Below are 25,064 nucleotides of genomic sequence, written 5' to 3'. Positions count from 1 at the left end.
ACCTAACCACTCTGGCCTCACTGTCAAATGAGAGTAGTGGACTCAGACCTAGTCTAAGTGCCACAGCTGGTGTGTAACAGCAGATCATGTAACTCACATGCTTGTTGGCATAAGTGCATTCAAAACATCATTTAGTGAAGCCAGCCCTCACCCTTGTAGCTTTAAAGGGGTCATGTTAACCCCACCGGCCTCATCTCATTTAACAAGGGTTTATGGAATACCTGCTACATACGAACCTTGTGCTAGACTTTGCAAGTGATTAAAAAGGTGAAAATAACCTGTCCTCTCTGGTCCAGGAGTTCACAAAGGTGTGAGAGAGGACAGACTGTGATAAGGCCAAAGTAGAAGTATAAACCCAGGCCCCAGCAGTGAAAGTGCCGAGTCCTAACCACTGGACCGCCAGGGAATATCCTTAGAAAAGTTTTACACTTTAATCGCATAAGAGGTATGAATTCTACAAACTAACAAAAAACATCATTTGAAAATGTAATAATTTAAATTTCTTTTACCTATGTGAATTTTGAATAACAGATTTTTCATTTTAGTTTTGTATCAGGAAATGTTTATCATCTTCAGTGGACAGAGACAAACATTAAAATAAAAATTTATTATTCAAAATTCATAAAAATAAGGTGAAAGAAATTTAAATAAAACTTTCAAATGATGTTCTTTGTAAGTCCGTAGCATTTATACTTCTGAAGTTATTGAAGCTTAAAACCATACTACCTGGTTTCTGGTACTGAAAGTTCGGGTGCTACCTGAACTTTCAGTACACTCTATATACGTATTTATAATAACTGAAATGAAATTTGAACGAAACAATACTTACCCATGTTACATGTGATGTAATGGCAGTTGGTATTTTCTTTTTTGTTCTATTCTAGTCTAATCTTTTTCTTTTTTTAATACATTTATTTATTTTTTTAATTTTTTTACTTTTGGCTGCGTAGGGTCTTCGTTGCAACGCCCAGGCTTTGCAGCGAGCGGGGGCTACTCTTCGTTGCAGTGCACAGGCTTCTCATTGTGGTGGCTTCTGTTGCGGAGCATGGGCTCTAGGCATGTGGGCTTCAGTAGTTCTGGCCCGCAGGCTCAGTAGTTGTGGCTCACGGGCTCTAGAGCACAGGCTCAGTAGTTGTAACGCACAGGCCTAGTTGCTTCATGGCATGTGGGATCTTCCCAGACCAGGGCTTAAACCCATGACCCCTGCATTGGCAGGTGGATTCTTAACCACTGCGCCACTGGGGAAGCCCTAGTCTGATCTTTTAAAGAATTTTTTTTTTCATGCTGACTTGCAACACTTTAAATTTATTTAACAATCCTATAATGAGTTGCAATCAACAGTTTGATAGACAATGCACTGGGTGAAGCCTTAAGTTCCCTTATACCAGGGACAGAAGGTAAATTTGTGTTCTGACTGGTGAGGCCAGGAAAACAGGTCCAATTTGTTCAGCCTAGGAAGTCTTCCTAGAATAAGAGGATTTCTGGTGTCATCTCACTACTAAAACCGAGATGGTCTGATGTGTTGCAATCCCAAGGGCGGTTGGAGGAAAAAGAGTTAGGAATGAACACCCAGCAGCAGCAGGTGGGGAATGAGTGGGTGAGGGCCAATGGGCATACTTGCCCGTGGACCTGGTGGCCAGCCTGAAGGTGAGGGAGCTACACTGCGGGGTGGACCATGTGAAGCCCTGCTCTTGACAAAGGACTGTGTACAATAGGGGCTGTTTCTTCCCCAAGGCTGGTGACCTCCCCGACCTTGCCGGCCACACTTCTGGGAATCGTTTCTTATTCAGAGAGCAGGAATCCTTAAACCCAAAGTCTTCTGACTTCCATCGGAATCAGATTATGTGTCCATTCTAAGGGACTCTCCCATCTCTCGCATGCTGAGCAAACAAACCAGAGACCAAGTCCCTTACTGCCAAGGCTAATCACAGGTGTCTTGTTTCATTTTAGGATTTGGTTAGTACCTTGAGGAACTGCAGGCACCAGAGAGAAAGCCTTAGACAGCCAGGTTGGATCGAGAGAGCAGATGCCTGGGAAGCGCTCAACTTAACCCCAAGTCTCTCTCCAGGAGGGAAAAAAAGGAGCAAAGGGAAACCACACTGCAAGGGACTACAAGGCAATGCCAGGATGAGGGAGTTGGAGTGACCTGGGTGATTCTGTGTGAGTCAGTCAGGGAGGCCTTCCTGGAAGAGGTGAGTCTTAAGCACTTGGCAACAGCTGGTAACTAAGCTTTACAGGCATATCTCGTTTTATTGTGCTTTGCTTTATTTTGCTTCACAGATACTGCAGGGTTTTTTTGTAAATTGAAGGTTTGTGGCAACCCTGTGTTGAGCTAGTCTGTCACTGCCATTTTCCCAACAGCGTTATTTTTAAATTAAGGTTTTTTCCTCTTTCTTTGACATAATGCTATTGCACACTTAATAGACTACAGTATAGTATAAACATAACTATTATATGTACTGGGAAATCAAAAAATTGTGTGACTCACTTTCTTGCAGTGGTCTGAAACTGAACCCACAATATCTCCGAGATATGCCTGTACCACGCCTTTGTTTCTAACTGTGCTCCCTCTTTCTTGCTGGAGTGGAAGGTAGACAAAGTATCAGGGAAGATGCAGCCTGCAGGATGGTTCAACAGTGTCATGGCGAACACTTCCCCATTCTGCGGCCCTCAGTCTTTGCTTAGCTGGGGCAGTTGCAGAACTGATGAGGTGTCCGTGTCGGGCAGAACCCCTTGTGCCGGCCCAGCAACCCCTGGGACAGGACACCACCTCTACACTGAATCTCCATTTCCCCCTTGAAGCCTTCTTCAAGCCCACAGGGAACTCTACCGTTGTCAACCTGTCTGTGCTATTCTTCATTTCTAATTTTATTGATTTTTGAATAGGTAATGTAGTCAGGGTTCAAAGTGCAAAAGGGTATTCAGTGAAAGATCTTTTTCCTACTCCTGTTCCCTCCCTGGACGGGTGCCACCTGAACCCGGTGCTACCGGTTCTTGTTCTCTAACTAGATTTTAAAATCCCATGGGGAGAGGGATGGTCTCACACCTCTCTCTGTCCGTCTGTGTCCCAGCTGGGATGAATTGTCCCACCCCATCACCCACGGGAGTTTTCCTAACACCATATCTTCCCTCCTCATCTGTATTGCTGTTCTCATGGGTCAGACCCCCAAGCTCCTCTTAACTGGCCCTCCAGCGGCCAGTTAGGTCCATCTCGTGGACACGCTCCACCAGCTGTCCTACTACACTTCCTGTAATGCTGGGTTCCCACTAATCCTTTACCGCTCCCCATACCTCAGGTCAAGGGCAAACTCCTTGCCACGATGGCTTGGTTTCAGCCACCGCTCCAGACCCATCATTTGCTACTCCCATCAGGCTTCACACTCCCACCAAACCAAACTACTTGGAATTCTCTGATGGGCCACACTGTCTCCTGCCTCTAGGGCTTTCTGTGTGCTGTTCCCTCTGCCTGAAATGTGCTCCCCTCACTGGCCAACCCCTACTTGTGTGTTAGTGCTCAGCCCAAGCTTCTCCCCTGAGGGGCTTCACAAACATCCCCCTCCCCCACGGGCTGACATGACCTCATCCTCTCTCCTTCAGCCCCCGAGGGTGCCTCTCTCATGCTGTCTTCTCACTGGGTGATCTCTGTTTAAAATTTGACTCCCCCAGTTGACCGTACGCTCCCTGAAGGCTGGGCTTGCGCATCTCTGTATCTCCTCCATCTGACAGCACCTGGCGGCATGAAGCAGGAGCTCAGTCAATACTGGCACAATGAACAAATCTCTTCTGTCTCCCAGACAACGCCTAATATAAAATAGACACTCAAAGAGATTTGATTTGATTGGATCTTTGCTGCTGCTTCTGCTGCTGCCTCTGACGTTTTAAAAGAAAATGACCTGTCTCCCCCCCACCCAAAGTGACCCCCTTCCCCCTTGATATCGTGACAGCCACGTGCGCCCCAAGTGGATCCAAGTGACTCCGAACACCAGGCTTCTCCACAGGCGGCAGCTTGTATGTTTAAATAACAGCGCAGCTCAGCTGGAGTTACTTTTAAGTACGACAGAGTAAGGAGTGTGGCTTTGGCCAAGGACCAGGTGTTTAAGGATGAGCAGGGATTTATTAATGATAATAATAGAACTAATTGAAGGCTGAGTCTGTGCCAGACGCTCTGCCGAGTGCTTTACATACATTATTTTTGATTTAATCTTTCCCACCACCCTGTGGGTTAGGTATTAGTTACCCCCACTTTACAGATGAGGAAGTTGAGGCTTAGATTAACTCATTTGCCCAAGGGTCACACAGCTGCTACTGATAGAAACTAACACTTTTAGAGCATTTACTGGGTGCAGAGACTGCTAAGCTTTTTCCATGAACTATTTCATTGAACTGAGTGCTTACAACAAACAACCCTAGGAAGTAGGTTGTTATTATTAGAAGCGGCAGGTCCAGAATTTGTGCCCAGGTTTGTTGCCACCGATGTCTAGTCCTTAACCCCTGAGCCTTATACTTGCAGAGCTGTGTACAGAAAGTTTTACAATCACTCTTCCTCTGAGGTCTGGGACCACGTACGTGGGGGTACATGCTGGAAGCCATGTTCCTGCCAGAAGGTGCTATCATTAGAATCTTAGATTTTTAAAAAGATTTTTTTTATTAAATATGAGCAGATACAGAATATTTATAAAATATGTGTAGGGTACAAAGAAGAGCAGTGCCACCAGCAACCACCATACACTGTTTTTTTTTTAACATTTATTTAAGCTGCTCAGGGTCTTAGTTGAGGCACTCGGGATCTTTTTTAGTTGCAGCACGCAGGAACTTGTTTAGTTGCGGCATGAGGGATCTTTAGTTGCAGCATGTATGCGGGATCTAGTTCCCTGACCAGCGATCAAACCTGGGTCCCCTACATTGGGAGCGAGGAGTCTTACCCACTGGATCACCAGGGAAGTCCCGCCACCATCCGCTTTAAAAAAAAATCACTTCACTTTGAAGTCGCCTGTATGCCTTTATTCCCATATCTTTCCTCCCTCTTCAGAAACTTTGGTTTCACTGTTTCTTTAGTTTTCTTTATATGTAGCTCTACCACATATTCTTTTTTTTTTTTTTTGGCCAGTCCTCTCGGCTTGCGGGAATCGTTAGTTCCCCGACTAGGAATTGAACCTGGGCCCATGGCAGTGAAATCGCAGAGTCCTAACCACTGGACCGCCAGGGAAGTCCCACACATATTCATTTTTGTATTCATAAAACATACGTTGCTTAGTTTTATGTGTTTTTAAATTTTCTGTAAATGGAATCATACTGGATGTATCTTTTTTTTTTAACATCTTTATTGGAGTATAATTGCTTTACAGTGGTGTGTTAGTTTCCGCTGCGTAACAAAGTGAATCAGCTGTACATATACATATATCCCCATGTCCCCTCCCTCTTGCATCTCCCTCCCATCCTCCCTATCCCACCCTTCTAGGTGGTCACAAAGCACTGAGCTGATCTCCCTGTGCTATGCAGCTGCTTCCCACTAGCTATCTATTTTACATTTGGTAATATATATATGTCAGTGCCACTCTCTCACTTCATCCCAGCTTACCCTTCCCCCTCCCTGTGTCCTCAAGTCCATTCTCTACATCTGCATCTTTATTTCTGGCCTGCCCCTAGGTTCTTCAGAACTTTTTTATTTGTTTGTTTAGATTCCATATACATGTGTTAGCGTACGGTATTTGTTTTTCTCTTTCTGACTTGCTTCACTCTGTATGACAGACTCTAGGTCCATCCACTTCACTACAAATAACTCAGTTTCATTTCTTTTTATGACTGAGTAATATTCCATTGTATAAATGTGCCACATCTCCTTTATCCATTCATCTGTCGATGGACACTTAGGTTGCTTCCATGTCCTGGCTGTTGTAAATAGTGCTGCAAAAAATATGGAACGTTTCACAGATTTGCGTGTCATCCTTGCACAGGGGCCATGCTAATCTTCTCTGTATTGTTACAATTTTAGTCTATGTGCTGCAGAACTGAGCACTGGATGTATCTTTCTGCAACGTGATTTTTTCCACTCAACATTGCATCCAAGTTGTGGCATGTAGAAGTGGCTCATTCTTTGTCACTGCTGTGCAGTCCTCTGTGCCGTGGATGTTTCACGCTATTTATTCATTATAATGCTGACAGACATTTGGATTGTTTCTGATTTTTGCCTTTTTCGTCAGTGCTGCTAGAAACGTTCTTGTGCATGCCTCCTGGCATACGCGCGCCAGAGTTTATCTGGGATATAAAACCAGGAGAGGAATTGTGGGGTCGTAGGGTATGTACGTTTTAAATTTTTCTAGAGAATGCCAAATTGTTTCTCAAAGTGGTTAAGTTGATTAAATCTCTTCATGTAGAGTTTCAGTGTTCCAATTACTCTAGATCCATGAATGTCAGAATCTTAGGGCAGAAAAGAAACAGAGTCCATTTTCCTTTTTCTGGATGGAGGAAATTTAGGTGCAGGAAAGTGACGTGGCTGGGCTAAGGTGATGTAACCATTCAGCAGCAGAGCCTGGACGTGAACCCCGAATCCCCCGACTCCCTCCCCACCACTGCCTTGGGTCATTTCTCTCTCTCATCCCCCCTTCTCAGGCCGAGGCCCCAGGGTGTGGCCACCACAACCCATCAGGCTATTTACAGGGCCGGGCCAGCGCTTGGAGCTGACCCAGCCGGGGTTTCCACTGGTTCCAGAGGATGAGGCTGCTCCGCAGACGCCACATGGCCGTGCGCCTGGCCATGGTGGGCAGCGCCTTCGTGCTCTTCCTCTTCATCCTGCAGAGGGATGTAAGCGGCAGGGAGCAGGCCACAGAGAAACCATGGCTGAAATCCTTGGTGAGCCGGAAGGATCATGTCCTGGACCTCATGCTGGGGGCCGTGCACAACCTTAGGGATTCGATGCCCAGGTTCCAGATCAGGGCTCCGGAGCCCCAGCAGACACTGGCCTCCACAAACCGGACCTGCCTCCCCGAGTTCTATGCCCCAGCTGAGCTGAAGCCCCTCTGGGAACGGCCACCACAGGACCCCAATGGCCCTGGGGCAGATGGGAAAGCATTTCAGAAGAAACAGTGGACGCCCCAGGAGACCCAGGAAAAGAAAGAGGGCTATAAGAAGCACTGCTTCAATGCCTTCGCCAGCGACCGCATCTCCCTGCAGAGGGCCCTGGGCCCGGACACCCGACCCCCTGAGTAAGTAGCGCCGTGTCCTGGGGTGAGGCCAGGGCTCTGCCAAAGGTGTGGCTGGTGTGGCCACGGCCACGGGCTGAGGACCAGGTAAAGGGCTGACAGGGATTTTTGAGTATGGGCAAGGATTTCCTCTAAGCCTTCACTTTTCCTAATCAATTGCCCTTATCCCAGGGCACAAAAGATTTTGTATCTTTTGGTACAAAAAGATTTTGTATCCTCACGTCAGAGATTTTGTGTGGGGTTCATATTATGGTCAGGCCAGAGGCTCAGGGAGACCTGTGAGAGTGAAACACAATTGTGAAGGTGACAGGGTACAGAAAAAGGACCTCTGTCCAGGCTGGGACCAGACGTGGCCTAGGGGTAACTGGGAAGGCCTGACTGCAGGCCACGTATTCGGTGGCCTTGCCCCATGCTGAGGCCTGCCCCAGAGACTGCAGGACTCCGCTGCTGAGCTCTTGGCCAAGGGCATTTCCCAACAGCAGCCCTGGTGGTCAGGATTATCCCCACACCTCCTGGTTTCTTTCAGTGAAGACTCACAGGGCCAAGAATTCATTCCAAGCTTTATTCGAAGCTGTTTGTACTTTCAATCCCAGGCAGTGAACCAGTTCTTAGATCTTTGAGCCGTAGCCACTTCAGTCTGTGTTCATACTGTCCTCACATCAAAGATTTTGTGTCTTTCTCAGGTACACTTTGTCATTCCCAACTCAAGAGTAATACCCTTTTTGGCCTTTTCTCACATGGCAGTTCCCGTCCTCGAGTTCATGATTCTTTAGGACTTCGAACCTGGGGTTCCTCAGACTAGGACCTAGTATTGGAGGCCTAGAACATGGAACCACCCCAAGTTATTAGGGCTCCTAGCAAGGAAGGGCAGTGGGCGTGAGGGCAGCCAGTGGAGGAAGTCTGGGAGTCTCCTCTGGAAGGCTGCTGAGAAACCTCTCTGATCAGCAGAGGGGGTTAAGAAAGGGCATCAAGGGACTTCCCTGGTGGCGCAGTGGTTAAGACTCCATGCTCCCAATGCAGGGGGCCTGGGTTTGATCCCTGGTCAGGGAACTAGATCCCACATGCACGCCACACTAAGAACTAGATCCCAAATGTATGCCACACAATGTACAGTTTCTCTCTAAAAACTAAGAGTTCGCATGCCACCACTAAGGAGCCCACCTACTGCAACCAAGGAGCCCATGTGCCACAACTAAGGAGCCCACAAGCCGCAACTAAGACCTGTCGCAACAAAATAAATGAATAAAATAAATATATATTTTTAAAAACTATAATGATTAAAAAAAAAAACGTCATTAGGCCACATGACTCCTTGAGATCCAGCATTCACACATTCCTGCCCCCAGCCGAGATGGCGTGTCAGAGATGGTGGCAGTGTGGCCAAGTGCCACAGAATGGCTGGAGTGGATGAGGATAGAGAAAAGGTCACAGGAAATTGTTTGTGATAATAGTATCAGATTCCAGGGAATTCATGAGGAAATGGATTAGAGAGAAACTGTACATTATAAAGAGAAAAGCCTTTTCCTCTTATTGAGTATGGAAATTGTAGTCACTTTTCTCAGATGTCAGAGTTGCCTTTTATTACTTCCTCTCTGGGACCTCTGGATTGGATTACACTTTATGCATCACACATATCACTGAGGAAGAGAGAGTCAGCCCTGGGAACTCCTAGAGCAGATGAGAGAAGTGAGGGGGATGCCCTCGGCATCACCGCTGGGGCACCGAGCCAGCTCTGGGGAAGACAGGTTTTGGAGTGGCTTGGTTAGGACCTGTGCAGAGGCTCAGAGTAGGTGGCAAATGGTGGGAAAGCTGGAAACAGGGAGCAGCTATTACCAGCTCCAATGGGGAATGGAGGCTGGGGGATCCAAGGAGCAAAGGATGGTTATAGGAATCTGTGGACCGAGCCCTCCCTGCCCCTGGAACTCCCAGGGACCTGGAGAGCTGTATCTACACGTTCATCCTTGCAGATGTGTCAACCAGAAGTTCCGGCGCTGCCCCCCACTGCCTGCCACCAGCGTCATCATTGTGTTCCACAACGAGGCCTGGTCCACGCTGCTGCGGACGGTGTACAGTGTCCTGCACACCACCCCAGCCGTCCTGCTAAAGGAGATCATTCTGGTGGATGACGCCAGCACAGAAGGTGAGGCTAGGGGGCCCCCCAAGGAGAGGCCTGGGGTCTCCCCTGGTATTCTGTGAAAGCGGGCAGGTGCTCCTGAGGGAGCAGGCACTGCCTCATGGCCTGTTGTCTGGCATCACAGCTCATCATAGAGGCTGGGAGCAGGAAGAAGGCAGATGGGGGCCAGGGGGCAGGTAGACCGCATTTCTAGAGCCCAAGCTTCGTTCACATTTTACCCCAAGAGCTCCAAAAGCTTAGCAGTTCTGGCTTCAAGGACTCCCTTAGAGCTACCAAGCCCAACCCCAAGTTAGAAATGCCAGGAGAGGTCAGGGCAGGGCAGAGGGTGGGGACGGCCTTCCCTCTGTTTCCTACCTGACGGACCATTCCCTTGCTCTTGAAGATTCCACCTCAGAAGCCCTTTGCTATAGTTGGTAATAGACAAGTGAGGTTGCTTGCCAAACTTCCACCATTCAAAGCAATTCCAGAAACATCTACGGAGTACTTTGTGCCTGGCACTGACTTAGGCATAGGGGATAGTATGAAAAATGACAAGTGAGGGACTTCCCTGGCGGTCCAGTGGGTAAGACTCCACGCTTCCAATGCAGGGGGCCCAGGTTCGATCCCTGGTCGGGGAACTAAGATCCCACGTGCCATGTGGCCAAAAGAAAAGACAAATGACAAGTGAGACCTCTTACCCTGAGTAGGCTAACAGCTCCCGTAGTCAGATGACTGCTAACAGCACCAACCACAATGGTGTGGCCTGTAACACACCCCAACAGACGTGAAAGGGCATGGACTTGAGAGTCTGACACCCAGGAACTCAAGTCCCAGCTCTGACTCTTCCTAGCTCTGTGACCTTGGGCGAGACACTTAGCCTCTCTGAACCTCAGTCCCCTCCTCTAAAAATGAAGACAGTGGTGGCCGAGGGCTCAGAGATAGGTGGTAAATTAGATCATTCATGCGCTACAGAGTACTTAGTCTTGCGTAAGAGCTCCGTGTGCATTAGTTTCATTTTATTCTTTGTATGGGAGCAAGGCGCTATGGGAGGTGTTATTTCTGTGTGGCATGGCTGGGGCCGTCCACCATGGAGGCCAGGTTAGAGCGGCGCCTGAAAGCCCGAGTGTTTAGGGAGAGAAGAGGTATTGAAGGGCGGTCCCGGAAGAGAGAACTTCCGGAAAAAAACATCAGTGTGTTTGTGCTGTGTGTTTGTGAATGAAATCCATGCCGTGCTAAAAGTATTTATCTGGGGGGGAAAATAAAACGAGGTATCATTGAAGGTGCTTAAGCTGGAGGGTGACCTTATCTCAGAAGGATGGCAGCTTTGGGGAGGGTAATTGTCAGGAAGAGAGGAAGAGGACCCCGAGTCCAGAGAGGAAGTTCATAAATCACTTGAGCATGGGATGCCGAGGCCAGAACTAGGAAAGGGACTGCGGGATCCATGCATCGGTAGACTGGGGTCCTCCAGGAGCTGAGCCCTCCTCCCAGGTGGCGCGTGGGGGCTGGGGCTCTCCCGGGTTGGCTTCCTGTGCCCATGCTCCCGTATCGAGGGCAGGAAATGTGCGGCCCCTCCAGTGGAGCTGCTGACGCCCCCTCCTCTCCCCCAGCCCCCTCCTGCCCTCTGGGTAAGAGGACTAGGGCCACGGAGGGCAGTGCGAGGAGAAGCTGAGTATGGGCACTGTTGGTCCATTTGTTCAGGGAGCTCACATTTCCCTGGGAAGGACAGACACCTGGCAGCACTTAGAAAACAAAAGCAGGCAAGTACGAGGGATGCAGTGAAAGGGTCTGGTGGATAAGGAGCAGAGCGATTAGCTTCTGGAAAGGGAGGGCAGGGAGTTTGGCGCAGAGGGTTGGGGCTTGAGAATGGCCCCCGAGGATCTCAGTAGCAGCAGGTTGTTTGTGAGGAGTGGAAACCAATGTGGAAGCTGCCCTTCCTCTCAAACTGGGCTCTCTCATAACCCTTCTCCCCACAACCCTGAGCGGCCCATCCCTCAGAAGCTTCTTCCCTTGAGTCCCACGTGGTGGAAGCTCTAAACAGTTTCAGCTTGTCACTCAGAATTGTGTACATCCCTAAGGCACAGCTGGGCAGTTCCTCTGACGAGGCCAGCCAGTGACGTAGTGCCAGGCCGCCACGGACAGCTTTGAAAGGGCAGAGGGGCCTGTGCCTAGTAGGATGGGCTTGGCAAAGAGCCTGCCCCTCTCGGGCCACCCGACCTGTTCCGGTTCCTTCTGGTGGCCTCTCCCTTGTTGCCCTGGACTCTCTCATACAGTCAACTCCAGCATCTCGGAATCACCTGCCTGAAAAACCGAAACCAGCCATTCTTAGTTTCCTGGGTCCTGGCCTCCTTTGACAACCTGTTAAAATCTATGCCCCTCTCTCTAGAACCGTGCACAGCTGCCACAAGTGTGCACAGACCCACATTTGTGCCTGTAATTCCAGGGAATTTGCGGACCCCGGGATGAACCACCCTACCTTGAGGGCTTTGGGACTCTAGAGGTACTTTCAGCAATGTTCAGTTCAGCAAAGAAAGAAAAAACCCTCAGATCCATGGTCTCTGCAGTCCACGGTGGGATAAAATTTCCCACACATTTGACCATTTGATCAGATCACCTGGCTCTCATTATACACACACACAAACAATGGCCGTGTCTCTGCTGAAATTCAATGTCTTTGCTCTCTGTCCTCCTATCCAGGTGCCCGGCAGCACGGTTTGACCACAAGTGTACGGGCATGTGATACTGGGGGGCGGGTATCAGAAAGAGGCCCTGTGCCAGGCTGGGGAACTTTTTCTTTCCCACTTCACAGTCCGTCCCCAGGCACAGACTTCCCTCCTGCATGGCCAGGTCAGCAGCCGAGGGCCAGTCTTGGTCTGGCACGTTCCACAAGCTCCTAAAACCTGCCCCCCCCCAAGACTGTCCGTCTACCACACCCCAGACACGGCAACCCCTTGTCCAAAGCCCTTCCCTGCCCTTGGCAGGGAGGCTGAGTAGGAGAACATATGCCTCCCTCCTGTGGGAATTCGCTAGATGGTTGGGAGGAAATCAAACACTTACCAAGGACCCAGAGAGCCGAGATATGAATAGGATCCTCTGTGAGCAAGTTCCCCAAGGAGAGAGGAGGAGTGGGGAACGGGGTTGGCCTGGGAGAGGGGCTGTAGGAAGGGAAGAGGAATCAGCAGGGAGAGGAAAGGAGAGGAGGTGTGTGTTTCCTGAAGTCAGGAAACACACTGTGAGAAACGCAGGGGAGGAGACATTGGGAGCACTTTGGATTAGCCCACGATTTCCCCCACTGCCATCTCCCCTGGCCAGTCAGGACTGAAGTGAGTGGCAGTTCCTCTCGTGGCCCCCTGAACTCCTAAGAGACACCAGTAATGCAAGTTAGGAATTATTCAAAGCTTCCAATTCTAGTTGAATTACAACTTCCAGTGTCTATTCTAACAAGTAAAGTTGCTTTATTACTGCTGTCTCTTACCTCTTTCCTTGTTTAATAATATAGGAAGATGTCTCTGTAGTAACTCTATGTCCTGGATTTTTTAGGAAAGTTTCCATTCAATATTTTCTTCGCCATAAAGAAATTCTATTCCCACATGTCAGTTTCACCTGCCAGTTTAATCCTCACACTTGGAGATGGAAAGAGGCCGATAATGAGTCCTGATTTGGGTTCGAAAATATAGCCCAGTGTCTAAGTGTTCCATCTGGGCAGGAGGATTGTAGAATACGCCCGAAGGGTGTTACACTCGTTCCTTTCTCCTGTTCTCCTTGCAAAAGGATTAATCAAGAAAAATTTCCGCATTGCAGTTCGATTTGAGGCTGGCTAGAGTATAGATGGGCATGAAATGAAAACAGCATAAAACGAGAGAGGAAAAGTTAAGAGAGGAAGTCCTCCCTACAAGAAGGGCTTTCTGTTTTGTTTCTCTTTTCTAGATTTTTCAGCAGCCAAAGTAGAGAGGGAGAGTCCACAAGAGAAGCATAAATAAAGGAGGTTCACTGATGTGCTTAATAAGTATTTATCAGTACCTACTGAGCACCAGACCCTGGGCAGTCTCCAGGGGTATAACAGTGAACAGTTGAACAAGGTGTCTGTCTTTTTAGAGCTTACTTTTTTAATGGGAAAGACAGAAAATAAATAATTGCAGATAATAATAAGTGCTATGAAGAAATTAAATTAGAAGAAAAATAAGAATGCAGGTGATGGGCTACTCAGTAATTAGGCAGCTTTTTTCGTCAGAGTAGCCAAGAAAGGCTACTCTGAACGCTCCCCACAAAGGGAACAGCCAGCGCAAAGGCCCTGAGGCTTAGTGTGTTAATGGGGCAGAAATAAGGTCAGCATGGCTGCAGAGAAGCGAGCAAGGAAGCAGAAACAGCACTGATACAAAGTGAGTTTACAAAGGTGAGCAGAACTGAATCACGAGACCTTTTTAAGCAGTGGTGTAGTGTTTGGATTTTTGAATGTGTGTGGTGAAATACACATAAAATTTACCATCTTAACCGGTTTTAAGTGTACTATTCAGTGGCATTAAATACATTCTCATTGTGGTGAAACCATCACCAGAACTCTTTCATCTTCCCAAATTGAAACTCTATGCCCATTAAACAATAACTCCCCATTCCCTAGCCCCCCAACCCCTGGCAGCCCCCATTCCACTTTCTGTCTATGAATTTGACTACTGGAGGTACCTTGTATAGGTGGTATCGTACAGTATGTGACCTTTTGTGTCTGGCTTATTTCACTTCGCATAATGTCTTCAAGGTTCATCCATGTTGTCACATGTCAGAATTTGCTTCCTTTTTGAGGCTGAGTGCCCCATTGTTTGTGTAGACCACATTTGTTTATTCATTCATCCACCCATGGACATTTGGATCGTTTCCACATTTTTGACTATTGTGAATAATGCTGCTATCAACATGGCTGTACAAATACTTTTTTGAGTCCCTGCTTTCAATTATTTTGGCTGTATACCCAGAAGTGGAATTACTGGATCATATGGTAGTTCTTCGTTTAATTTTTTGAGGAACCATCATACTGTTTGGATTCGTTTTTTAAGTGCAATTTTAAACCACCGTAGTGCCATGATGTGATTTATACTTTTAAGAGAGAACTCACTGTGGCTGCAATGTCACGAATAGATTGGGAAGAGGAGTGTAGAGTAGAGGCCGGGAGACCACTTAAGACATGATTGCTGCAGTGACGGTGGGGATGGAGAGAGAGAACTGGCCATATTTGCTGAAGGACTGTTTGTGGAGGGGGAGAGGGGGAGAATCCAGCACGATTCCTAGTTTAGAGCAGCTGGAGGGATGCTGGTCCCATGTATTTACATGGGGGGAGGCTGGGAGGGCAGGTAGGGAAGAAATCTGCGGCACCATTTCAGGCGTGTTAGGTTTGTGGTTTTGTTAGACATCCAAGTGAAGATGGCAAGGCCAGGAAAAGAGGCCCAGGAGCATCTGCATATAGATGGTATTTCAGACATGGCACTGAGTATGGCATGTGTTGGGGGGGGATGGTCACAGGAGTCTCATAGACTCCAGCCGTGAGGAGTGAAGCCGGGCTGGGGTGGGGTGGTGTTGAACCTAAATGAGGAGGGTCTCGTCTGAGGGACATAAGGGAAAATGGTTGGGACCGTCTGTCTTTCCACACTCGGCTCTGCTACACTCAGCTCTTGGGTTTATGTCCAGTGGGTACAGGGAGGGGCCTGCCTTAGGAGAGCTATCTCACCCCCATCAAAGGGCTCATGCGCAGAATTCCCAGGTCCCACCTAGCCACCCGAGATTGGAGGGAAGGCATGGGGGAAGGGCTCTGTAGAGCTCAGGCTGCCCTGACATTCACAGCTCAATGCTTGACGTGCTCTTACCACAAAACCCACTTCCTATGATGTTTTGTCCCTGGGTTATCTCCACCACCATGAACTTCCTGTAAGCACAGTTATGTTCTCAGGGGAAATGTCCGCCGGTAGCCGCGCCGAGAAGGTAAGACTCGCGCACGGGGATCCTCCCACCTCCCTGTTAGAGCCAGCACTCGGGGCTGTACTTGGAGAATGGGCCTAGGAGCTCCGTGAAGGCAGGACCCAGACCCCGGCCTCCCTGCCCAGGATGGTGGCTGGCACCTGGCAGCGTGTTCACAGGTGTTTGCTAAGGGAGTGCTGGGCTGAAGCTGCCAAATGAGGCTAATTTTGATTCATCAACACGGGGGACAGTACTGCCTATTTCATAGCGCGTTAATCTTCACAGAGAAGATTAAACAAGAAAGTTAAGGGCTTCCCTGGTGGCGCAGCGGTTGAGAGTCCACCTGCCGATGCAGGGGACGCGGGTTCGTGCCCCGGTCCAGGAAGATCCCACATGCCACGGAGCAGCTAGGCCCGTGAGCCATGGCTGCTGAGCCTGCGCGTCCAGAGCCTGTGCCCCGCAACGGGAGAGGCCACAACAGTGAGAGGCCCGCGTACAGCAAAAAAAAGTCAACATGGAAGCACCTAGTTCCATGAATGGCACATAGTAGTGCTCAGGTATTTGGGCTGTGTGTGTGTGTGTGAGTGTGTCAAAGTAGAGAGAGAGTGACTTCCCTGGCGGTCCAGTGCTTAAGAGTCCGAGTTTCCACTGCAGGGGGCCCGGGTTCCATCCCTGGTGGGGGAACTAAGATCCGTCATTCTACGCGGTGTGGCCAAAAAGAAAAACAAAACGAGTAGAGCGAGAGATCAGTCACGCCTCCACAAAACTGACTTCGGACCCCAGTTTGTGTGACACTGCATTGAGAGCGAGGCCTAAGCTCTGGGCCGATTCCACAGCCCTCAAGAGAAAGGACACAGTCAGCTGCCACACCCGCCCCGCCCCGCCACTTCTGAAACCACAGGCAACTCCATTCTGCACAGCGGGGAACAGAACAGTGGCACAGATAAACCAAAACAGCAGGTACTGAAACATCACTAAGATCTGGACTACGTTCCAAGGTGCATTGCTTCAGAATAGGGCTATATTTAATGCTCTGAGGATCTCCGACTAATAACAAGAGTCATGAAGTGAGCCCTCTCTCAGAAGGGGCTGGAGATCTCAGCAGATACCCTTCCCTTCAAAGCGCTTTCCCCACCCCCTCCAATTCAGGATGGTTGCCCCTCCTGGAGACTCCCCCAGCCCTGCACCACCTCTAGCAGGTCACTCATCACCTACCCTGCCGTGGCCCGTTCCCTGGGTGGCCAGGCACACCACTGTGCCTAGCTCATGGAGGTGCTGGGTACATGGTTTTTAAATGTAATTAAAAAGCCGCTCAGCATCTTTTCATCTTCCTAAAGAATTCCATGTGCAGAGGAGGTAATAAAGAGGATTAGAGGAGTGACTTCCCTGGTGGCGCAGTGGTTAAAAATCCGCCTGCCAATGCAGGGGACACAGGTTCGAGCCCTGGTCCGGGAAGATCCCACATGCCGCGGAGCAACTAAGCCCGTGCACCGCAACTACTGAAGCCTGAGCTCTAGAGCCTGCGAGCCACAACTGCTGAGCCCACGAACCACAACTACTGAAGCCCGCGCACCTAGAGCCTGTGCTCCGCAACGAGAGAAGCCACCACAATGAGAAGCCCACGCGCCGCAATGAACAGCAGCCCCCACTCGCCACAACTAGAGAAATCCCACGCGCAGCAACGAAGATCCAATGCAGCCAAAAATAAATAAATAAATTTATGTTTTAAAAAAGAGGATTAGAGTAAGACTTCTTGCTGCTGCCCCAGAAGCCGGAAATCAATACTTGTGTCCGCTCTACCTGTCAGACTTACTCTGAAGAGCCTGGGAGACAGGGACTCAGACAGGGAGAAATGACTGCCACAACCTGCAGGTGTGGAAAGGAGGGGAGGCCCAAGGCCTAGCTCTGAAAAGATGGGGGCTGAGAGAGTGCAGAGACCAAGAGGGGCATCTGAGAGCCTTTGTCAGAAGTTGATAACTTGATTTGAGACCAAAGAAACAACTCTGAGGTCCTGTCTCAGACATTAGAGAAGGCGCCCCAGTACGCAGACACAGGATGGGCCCAACAGAGCCGGTGGAATGTCCTGGCAAGGCGACCACATGCAGTGGGACCACACAGGGGACCTCGTCCTTCCACCACCACCCCCGACCTTGGGCTTCTGTGGAGTTGCTCAATGCAGTGTGGGCGGGAGGGTTAAAATGCAGGCCTGCTGGAGGCCTGAGAACGCCCAGACTTGGTGCACATGGGGGATTAGGTTTGCAACAAACTGGTGAGCTGGCGACAATGACCCTGTCCCTTCCAGAGTACTTGAAGGAGCAGCTGGAACAGTACGTGAAGCAGCTGCAGGTGGTGAAGGTGGTGCGGCAGGAGGAACGGAAGGGGCTGATCACCGCCCGGCTGCTGGGAGCCAGCGTGGCCCAGGCGGAGGTGCTCACCTTCCTGGATGCCCACTGTGAGTAGAAGAGGGCCGGCCTGGCTCTGTCCCCCTTCCCTCCCTGGCAGAAGGAAGAGCTGGGACCATGGCCTCAGCAGAGCACCTTCAGCTCTGCTGTCCCAGGATCGAAGCAGGCTTGGGACTCCCCTAGCTGCTTCTACCCCTTTCTCACCCCAGTGCCAAGGATGGTTATCAGGAGGCACCCACAGCCCCCAAACAACTGGCAACCCCACAGTTGCTGGGAGTGTGTTCTGGAGCCCCAGACGTTCCCCTCTCCCGCCACCATCTGAACCTCACTCTGAGCCCAGCCCCCGGAGACGCCTCCTGTCGCCACTGGGCACTGGTTGGCGTGTCACTTTCCTGCAGGGCCACATGGGGCCAGGAAGGCCTGCTTCTTGCCCCAAAGCAAAACACTTCCCCACCATTTTCAGGGAAAGAAATGTTCCCTAAAAGCAGTGATACAAATTCTGAGAAGCTATAGCCTTGGAGTCAGAAGCCCTAGATTTGCGTCCTGGCCCTGCCACTAACCAGGCCTCAGTTTTCTCTTCTGTTAAGTGGGGTGAGGATGCCAACCTTACTCACCAACAAAATGAAGGCTAAATAAAGTCATACATGCAGTTCCTCGAAAATCCCCAAGGGATGATTATTCTCCAACTGGAGCTGAAGCGTGAGGTGCAGAGATCCCTGGGAGAGGGGACACCCCCCTGTGAAACCCACACTTGAGTGGGGAGGGCCGACTGAGTGGATAGGCTACAGACCCTGAAGACACCCCTCCGGGGCCTTCCCTGTGCCTTTGGGTCCACCATGTTACTCCCCTGAGACCTCCATTCTCCCCTCCAAAGCCACCTCTGCCTCTTTTGGGGGGAGAGGGCAGGTGTAGGAGGGTCCTGGGAGATCTCTGTCCACTCTCTGTGGCCGTGGAGCTTGCACGTGCTTCCCTGTCCACAGCTAGGGAGTGAGCGCTTGTCATCCTGGGGCTCCCCGCTGGTGGGGGGCACGGGCTCAGCTGTGGGCAGGACCCTGACTGACGTCTCCTGGTGCCGACCTGCAGGTGAGTGCTTCCATGGCTGGCTGGAGCCCCTCCTGGCTCGCATCGCTGAGGACGAGACGGTGGTGGTGAGCCCCAACATTGTCACTATCGACCTGAACACTTTTGAGTTCTCCAAGCCTGTCCAGAGGGGCCGAGTCCAGAGTCGTGGCAACTTTGACTGGAGCTTGACTTTCGGCTGGGAGACCATACCTTCACATGAGAAGCAGAGGCGCAAGGATGAGACCTACCCCATCAAGTAAGTACTGAAGCCTGGTGGGCCCACATCCTGGTCTCCATGGTCCCGGGGACCTGGGCCATCTCAGGTCAGCATTTATGAGGTGCTCTGTGAAGCACTTGACATATTGAATCATCATCCCCTATGCGGTAGGTACTGTGATTAGCCTTTAATCGTCATCCCCTATGCGGTAGGTACTGTGATTAGCCTCTAATCGTCATCCCCTATGCGGTAGGTACTGTGATTAGCCTTTAATCGTCATCCCCTATGCGGTAGGTACTGTGATCAGCCTGCTTTGCAGGTGAGAACTGAGGCTCCTGGTGATGGACAGCTGGCCTCAGACTATACACTAGAAAGCGGTGGACCCAGGATGCCCATCCCGCCAATCTGGCCCCAAGCCCGTGTCCCCATCATGGCTCTGTCCTACCTCTCACCATAGCAGCTGGCTCTCACTCACCACCTTCTGTGTGCCAGGCCCTGGGCTAAGGGCTTTCCACACCTTATCCCATTTATTCCTCCCTACATGTAGAAGGGTGTGACTGCTGCTTTCAGAGAGATGGAGGGTAGAGGCCACTGTAAAATAGCCATTATAATAAGAGGGGGTGGTGTGTGCACCCAGGTCACCGTCTTTGAAGAGACTGAGAACGTATTAAAGGAAAATAGACAAATGTCCTGCCGTTTACAGTGTGTTGCAGTTGCCCTGAACTTTTTCGGGCAGAGGGCTAGATAGCAGATATTTTAGGTTTTGCCAGCTACAAAAAATAACCCTTTCAAAATGTAAAAACCATTCTTTGCCAGAACCTTAGAAAGCCAGGCCAGCTTTGGCCCACAGGCCACAGTCTGCCAGCCCCTGAGCTAGAGGGCAGATGCTTGAAAGTGTATCCATTGTTTGCTGCCCAGCTGGGTTTGCCTTCCCCTCTCACGCACCCACCCTGCCCCTCCCTCTCCAGATTGCCTGTTGGTGTTGTTAGAGACCACAGACGTCTCAGCTAAACCGTCTCAGCTACCCTCTGCTTCCGGATCATCTGTGCCATTGCTTTCCTATACTGGTCAGGAAACTGAAGGGTCAACAAAATATATATACCAGGGATGGAGGGAAGCAGAGTTTGGGGATACGGTGAGCAGAGATAAAAGGGAAGGCTTTCTACCCATGCACATGCCCAAATCCTAAGAAATGCTGCCCAGAGCCTCAGTAGGGAGGGCTCGGGTGGGCCACGGGAAGGAATCCCACGGTCCTGAACAGCCAGCCGCTCTGTGTCCTTTAGAAGGGGCAGAGGGGAAAGGAGAAGGCAGGAGAGAGAAAAGAAATTAGAACTCCCTATAGACCCTCTGCTTGATTCATAGATGTCTTTTGTTTGAGATGTACATCAACAAAACCCCCTTCCCCCAAGCTGGGGGCCAGGCACACAGTGGCACAGTCAGGGACAGGGCACCTGGCCCCCACCCATCACTGACGTCCCCCGCTCTGATGTCCGAGGACCATACAGCTGGAAGACAAAGCTCCAGTGTTTGAGGAATTAATTTGCTCCCTGGTCCAAATGCCCTGGTGGTGTGCAGGGCTTGCCTGAGGCACTTGCATAGGACCCACCAGGAGGCCTGCAGGCAGCACCCTCCCTTCCTCCATTCCCAAAGTCAACGGGAGGCCAGGAGGAGAGGTGAGGGCCCAGGGGACCCTGAGAAGCAGGCCAGGAAATGCAGAGTGTTTCCAGAGGTTGCCTGTTGGTTGTGGGTCTGCAGCGAAGTTCCCCGTGTAGAGTTTATCCTCAGAGATAATTTGTCAGTGGCTTCTTGGTCAGAGGGACCTCTCAAAGCCAAGAGACAGGCCCAGGTTGGGGGAACCCTGAAGAAGTAGCAGGTTAGGGACTTCCCCAGTGGCACAGTGGTTAAGAATCCACCTGCCAATGCAGGGGACACGGGTTCGATCCCTGGTCCAGGAAGATCCCACATGCCGCGGAGCAACTAAGCCTGTGCGCCACAACTGAGCCTGTGCTCTAGAGCCCACGAGCCACAACCACTGAGCCCATGTGCCACAACTGCTGAAGCCTGTGCACCTAGAGCCCGTGCTCTGAAACAAAAGAAGCCACCGCAATGAGAAGCCCCACGCACCGCCACAAAGAGTAGCCCCCGCTCGTCACAACTAGAGAAAGCCCACACACAGCAACGAAGACCCAATGCAGCCAAAAACAAATAAATAAATAAAATTATTTTTTAAAAAAGGAAGCAGCAGGTTAGTTCCAGAATGCTCATCTAGAATCCCAGGACTCTCTGAGGCTTTCCTGGCCTTACTTGGGCTGGCTTAGAACCCCTGGGAGAGGCCACAACCAGTGACAGAAAGCTTGCCTGAGCTTGAGGGTTTCCCAACCGAAATTCCTTCCAGAAAGTGGCTGCAGGAGCCAACTTCAGGGTGACGACAACAGCCATAGGGTAACGCCAAGGTCCTGGGTAATAGCCTTGACCAGTCAGTCCAGTGAACACTGATTGAGCCCCTGCTGTGTGTGAAGCACCTTGACCGGTTCTGGGCTGACAGAGAAGGTTTCTGCATGGTTGTGCCACATGGAGCCACCCACTGAGGGCAGCAAAGCCCCATCCAAGCCAGCCTGGCGTGGCACAGAGGCCAACAGCTAATGATCTCTGTGCACTCCTGCCCTGTCTGCCACTCCCGCCTTCAGCCCTTAGCCCAGCCCCTCTCATGAGCAACGTGGTATCTAAGTTCTAGATGTTTTTGTCAATTAATCTAAACATGGGTCTGTGCCTCCCTGCCTTTGTCTGAAAGCCAGAATCTTGTTGTAGTCCCCAAATGCTCCCTGTAGTTCAAGTTGAGCTTAATTTCACCTCGCTTCCTACTCTGTTTCTGGGAGCACCGATGTCCAAAAACAATTTCACATAGCTTCTGATAACCGAGTATCTACTGTGCTTTAGGAACTTTGCTGCCAAAAAGCAAACGATTGTGGCTTTTCCCTCAGCTATTACACTGAGCTCTCAGAGGACAAGATCTGTCTCTCTTTACTCTGTACGACTAACACGTAGCACAGGCCCTGGAAGCCCGTGTGTAACACGTCCTTGGTTGAATGAATGAGTGAATGAATGCCTTTTAGAAGAGAGTAATGATAATTACATCTCTCCTCAACCTGAGCTTAGAAGGTGAAGAGAACATAATAAAAGCTCAATAAACATTTGCTAAGTGCATAAGCTTGTGGAAGAGGGGCTGCATATCCCAGGTGAGAGGAGAGGAGGAGGGAGGGAGTTTAGGAGGCGTCATCGGTGAGTTCACAGCTTTCCACGCTAGGTTCTGGCCCCTCTTCCCCCCAGAAGATGCACATGCTTCTCCCTCTGTCTCTCCAGATCCCCGACGTTTGCTGGTGGCCTCTTCTCCATCTCCAAGTCCTACTTTGAGCACATCGGTACCTATGATAATCAGATGGAGATCTGGGGAGGGGAGAACGTGGAAATGTCCTTCCGGGTGAGAGTGAAGAGGGCTTCGCGGGGGAACCACAACGTCCCCGGGGACGGCCTGAGAACCTGTCTCTTAGGCAGTGCCAGGGATATCAGTTCTTCAGCTGAACTTGGAAGGGTGGCTGTTTCCCGTCATGGCCCCACCTTCCCTCTGCCCCCTCCCTGTCCATGGCAGCAGGGGCTTGGGAGTCGGATTGGACAACTTGAGAACAAATTACTGGGCAGAACTCCTCAGAGGGAAGGGGTAATAGAGGTACTAGGAACCAGACATCTGGGGACTGGTGACATCTTTCATGATGTGTGTTGGAAAAGGGTTAGGGTGAAGGTGGAACAGGTCAGTAAGCAGTCACTATCCTTTTTCTGGAAAAATCAGGCTCTGCTTTCCAGGTCAGAGACCTCACGCCTTGGTAGCCTTAGGAGTTTCCCTCCCCCTCTGTTCAGCAAGCCCTTCATAATCGTAGGAGGAGATGATGACCAAATTCTGGTGGGCCCCAGAACCGAGGGATTTCAGGAATAAGGAAAATCAGGATTAGGTTGGAAGAAGGGCTTGCCTCTCCATGAAATCTACACAGATCCCCATCCAGTGGAGAGTAATTAACAAGCAAATGAGCTTGTTTATGAAGTCACCTCTCACAGTGCTTGGCACATACAAGCACATCATTGATACCTGCTGTTACTATGGCTATGATTATGTATTTCTGTTGCTGCTATACTAAAATGAATGACAACATACCTCCCAATCTAAAACCTGAAAAAAGGAGAAGACACAGGTGGAAGGGATGTCGTAAACCAGCCCTCTGACAGAGGAGGGTCACCAGCTCAGTCACCATAACTCCCATGGTTCTGATCCTAGGCTCGTCCATGAGCCTCTGACCTCTGTTCAGTCTCTCTGCGAGGAAGCTAGTGTGCCGAAGGTCCAGGTGACCACAAGCCACCTGATGGTAGCTATTCATTAATGAATTGATGCTTTGATTAGGTCACAAGCTGATCTCGATTTGGAGGAGCTTGAGTTTCCAGTAACACCTGTGTGAGCTGATAAAATCACATTTCCAGGTCAAAAAGCCAGGTGGGGCTTCCCTGGTGGCGCAGTGGTTGAGAGTCCGCCTGCCGATGCAGGGGACGCGGGTTCGTGCCCTGGTCCGGGAAGATCCCACATGCCGCGGAGCGGCTGGGCCCGTGAGCCATGGCCGCTGGGCCTGCGCGTCCGGAGCCTGTGCTCCGCAACGGGAGAGGCCACAACAGTGAGAGGCCCGCGTACCGCAAAAAAAAAAAAAAAAAAAGCCAGGTGTCCAGAGCTCACAGTAGGGAGATGCACATAAAATTCGCCAAGTGGCTTTTCTCCAAAGTGGGCCCTGGTAACCTCAGGACCCTGCAAATTTCTGTTTGCTTTAATCAGAGTGAACCAACATCAGAGAGCCAGAGATTGTGTAGTTATGGCCTGGGAAGAAGCCTGGTCAGTGTCTTTTTTTCCAGCGAGAGAGCGCAGCGCAGCATTTCCCTGAGTCCGTGGACCTGGGGTCTGGCACCCTGGGAATGGAACAGAGCTGCTTGCGAGGGAGGTTTTCCCACCCACCCCCTGAAATCCCCATCCCATATCCTCTTACGGCAGGTGTGGCAGTGCGGGGGCCAACTGGAGATCATCCCCTGCTCTGTGGTCGGCCACGTGTTCCGTACCAAGAGCCCTCACACCTTCCCCAAGGGCATCAGTGTCATTGCTCGCAACCAAGTGCGCCTGGCTGAGGTCTGGATGGATAGCTACAAGGAGATTTTCTACAGGAGGAATCTGCAGGCAGCAAAGATGGCCCAAGAGGTGAGCGGGAAGGGTGCTCAGGAGGTGTTTAGATGAATAGAAGGGCAGAATCCCAGCCCCTGGTCAGGAGCTTAATGATGACAGAGACCCACGCATCTCCACCACCTGGTGCCTTTACCCCTCAGACCTTGGGAGCTAGAGCCCAGGCTGTATTTTGGAGGCTAGAGCATGAAGAGAGGAGACTTTGTTGTCCCTGCCTGGAGAGCCCCAGTATCTTTTAGGAGGAGAGGGAGAAAAGATTTGGAGGAAGAACCTCTTACGGGAAGAATGGCTTTACTCTGAGAAACTAGGAATTGAGGACTGGGAGAAAAGTGGGAGTTCACAGGAGATGCAGGTGGTGCTGTGGGTGCGGGTCCCAAAGCCGAGGCAGGGGGGTTGGGATTAGATGTGGGGCCCAGCTGGTCCTGAGCAGGAGTGAACAGGAGACCCGCTCTGGGAGGAAGTAGTCCCAGAAACTCTGGGCTGCTTCCACCCAGAAAAGAAGGTCAAGGCTTGTGGAACTGACCCTGAGGGGGCTGGCTCGGTTGACAGAAATCCTTCGGGGACATTTCGGAGCGACTGCAGCTGAGGGAACGACTGAACTGTCGCAACTTTTCCTGGTTCCTGCACAACATCTACCCAGAGATGTTTGTTCCTGACCTGAAGCCCATCTTCTACGGAGCTGTGAGTCCTGAGAACCAATGTGCCCGCCCATCATCACAGAACCCCGGGGAGAAAAGTTCAGGACCACTGACCCCGCAGCTGGATGACAAACAACTGATTTTTACTCTCCACGCTCCCTTATCCGGGAGGAGGACCGAGAGGCCACCCTGGGCTTCTAGAGCTAGCTAAAAACCTTGTAAGGAGGAAA

General features: G+C 50.6%; 1 protein-coding gene and 1 non-coding gene across 4 annotated transcripts in view; one reads left to right on the top strand and one right to left on the bottom strand.

Moving 5' to 3' along the window:
* Nucleotides 1-25,064, top strand: part of GALNT6 (polypeptide N-acetylgalactosaminyltransferase 6) — a 34,721-nt gene that overhangs the window by 4,981 nt on the left and 4,676 nt on the right. Inside the window, exons 2-10 of one of the 3 annotated variants that reach the window (XM_027106312.1) lie at nt 1,951-2,192; nt 5,993-6,295; nt 6,610-7,202; nt 9,167-9,339; nt 17,555-17,704; nt 18,738-18,972; nt 22,294-22,411; nt 24,014-24,214; nt 24,746-24,877. In XM_027106312.1, the coding sequence (XP_026962113.1) occupies nt 6,712-7,202; nt 9,167-9,339; nt 17,555-17,704; nt 18,738-18,972; nt 22,294-22,411; nt 24,014-24,214; nt 24,746-24,877 (1,500 nt within the window). In that variant the 5' untranslated portion in view covers nt 1,951-2,192; nt 5,993-6,295; nt 6,610-6,711. The remainder of the gene's footprint in view (nt 1-1,950; nt 2,193-5,992; nt 6,296-6,609; nt 7,203-9,166; nt 9,340-17,554; nt 17,705-18,737; nt 18,973-22,293; nt 22,412-24,013; nt 24,215-24,745; nt 24,878-25,064) is intronic. The other 2 variants (XM_027106311.1, XM_027106314.1) reach the window with 2 other exon arrangements.
* Nucleotides 5,910-6,016, bottom strand: LOC113621363 (U6 spliceosomal RNA). Its single transcript, XR_003433150.1, has one exon. It is a non-coding gene; the product is annotated as a U6 spliceosomal RNA (small nuclear RNA).

Source organism: Aethalodelphis obliquidens, unplaced genomic scaffold (genome assembly GCF_003676395.1).
Source record: "Aethalodelphis obliquidens isolate GAN/ISIS:26980383/991018 unplaced genomic scaffold, ASM367639v1 scaffold8, whole genome shotgun sequence".
NCBI classification, from domain to species: Eukaryota; Metazoa; Chordata; class Mammalia; order Artiodactyla; family Delphinidae; genus Aethalodelphis; species Aethalodelphis obliquidens.
The sequence above is the reverse complement of the archived record's forward strand: the minus strand, read 5'-3'. Positions and strand labels throughout refer to the sequence as shown.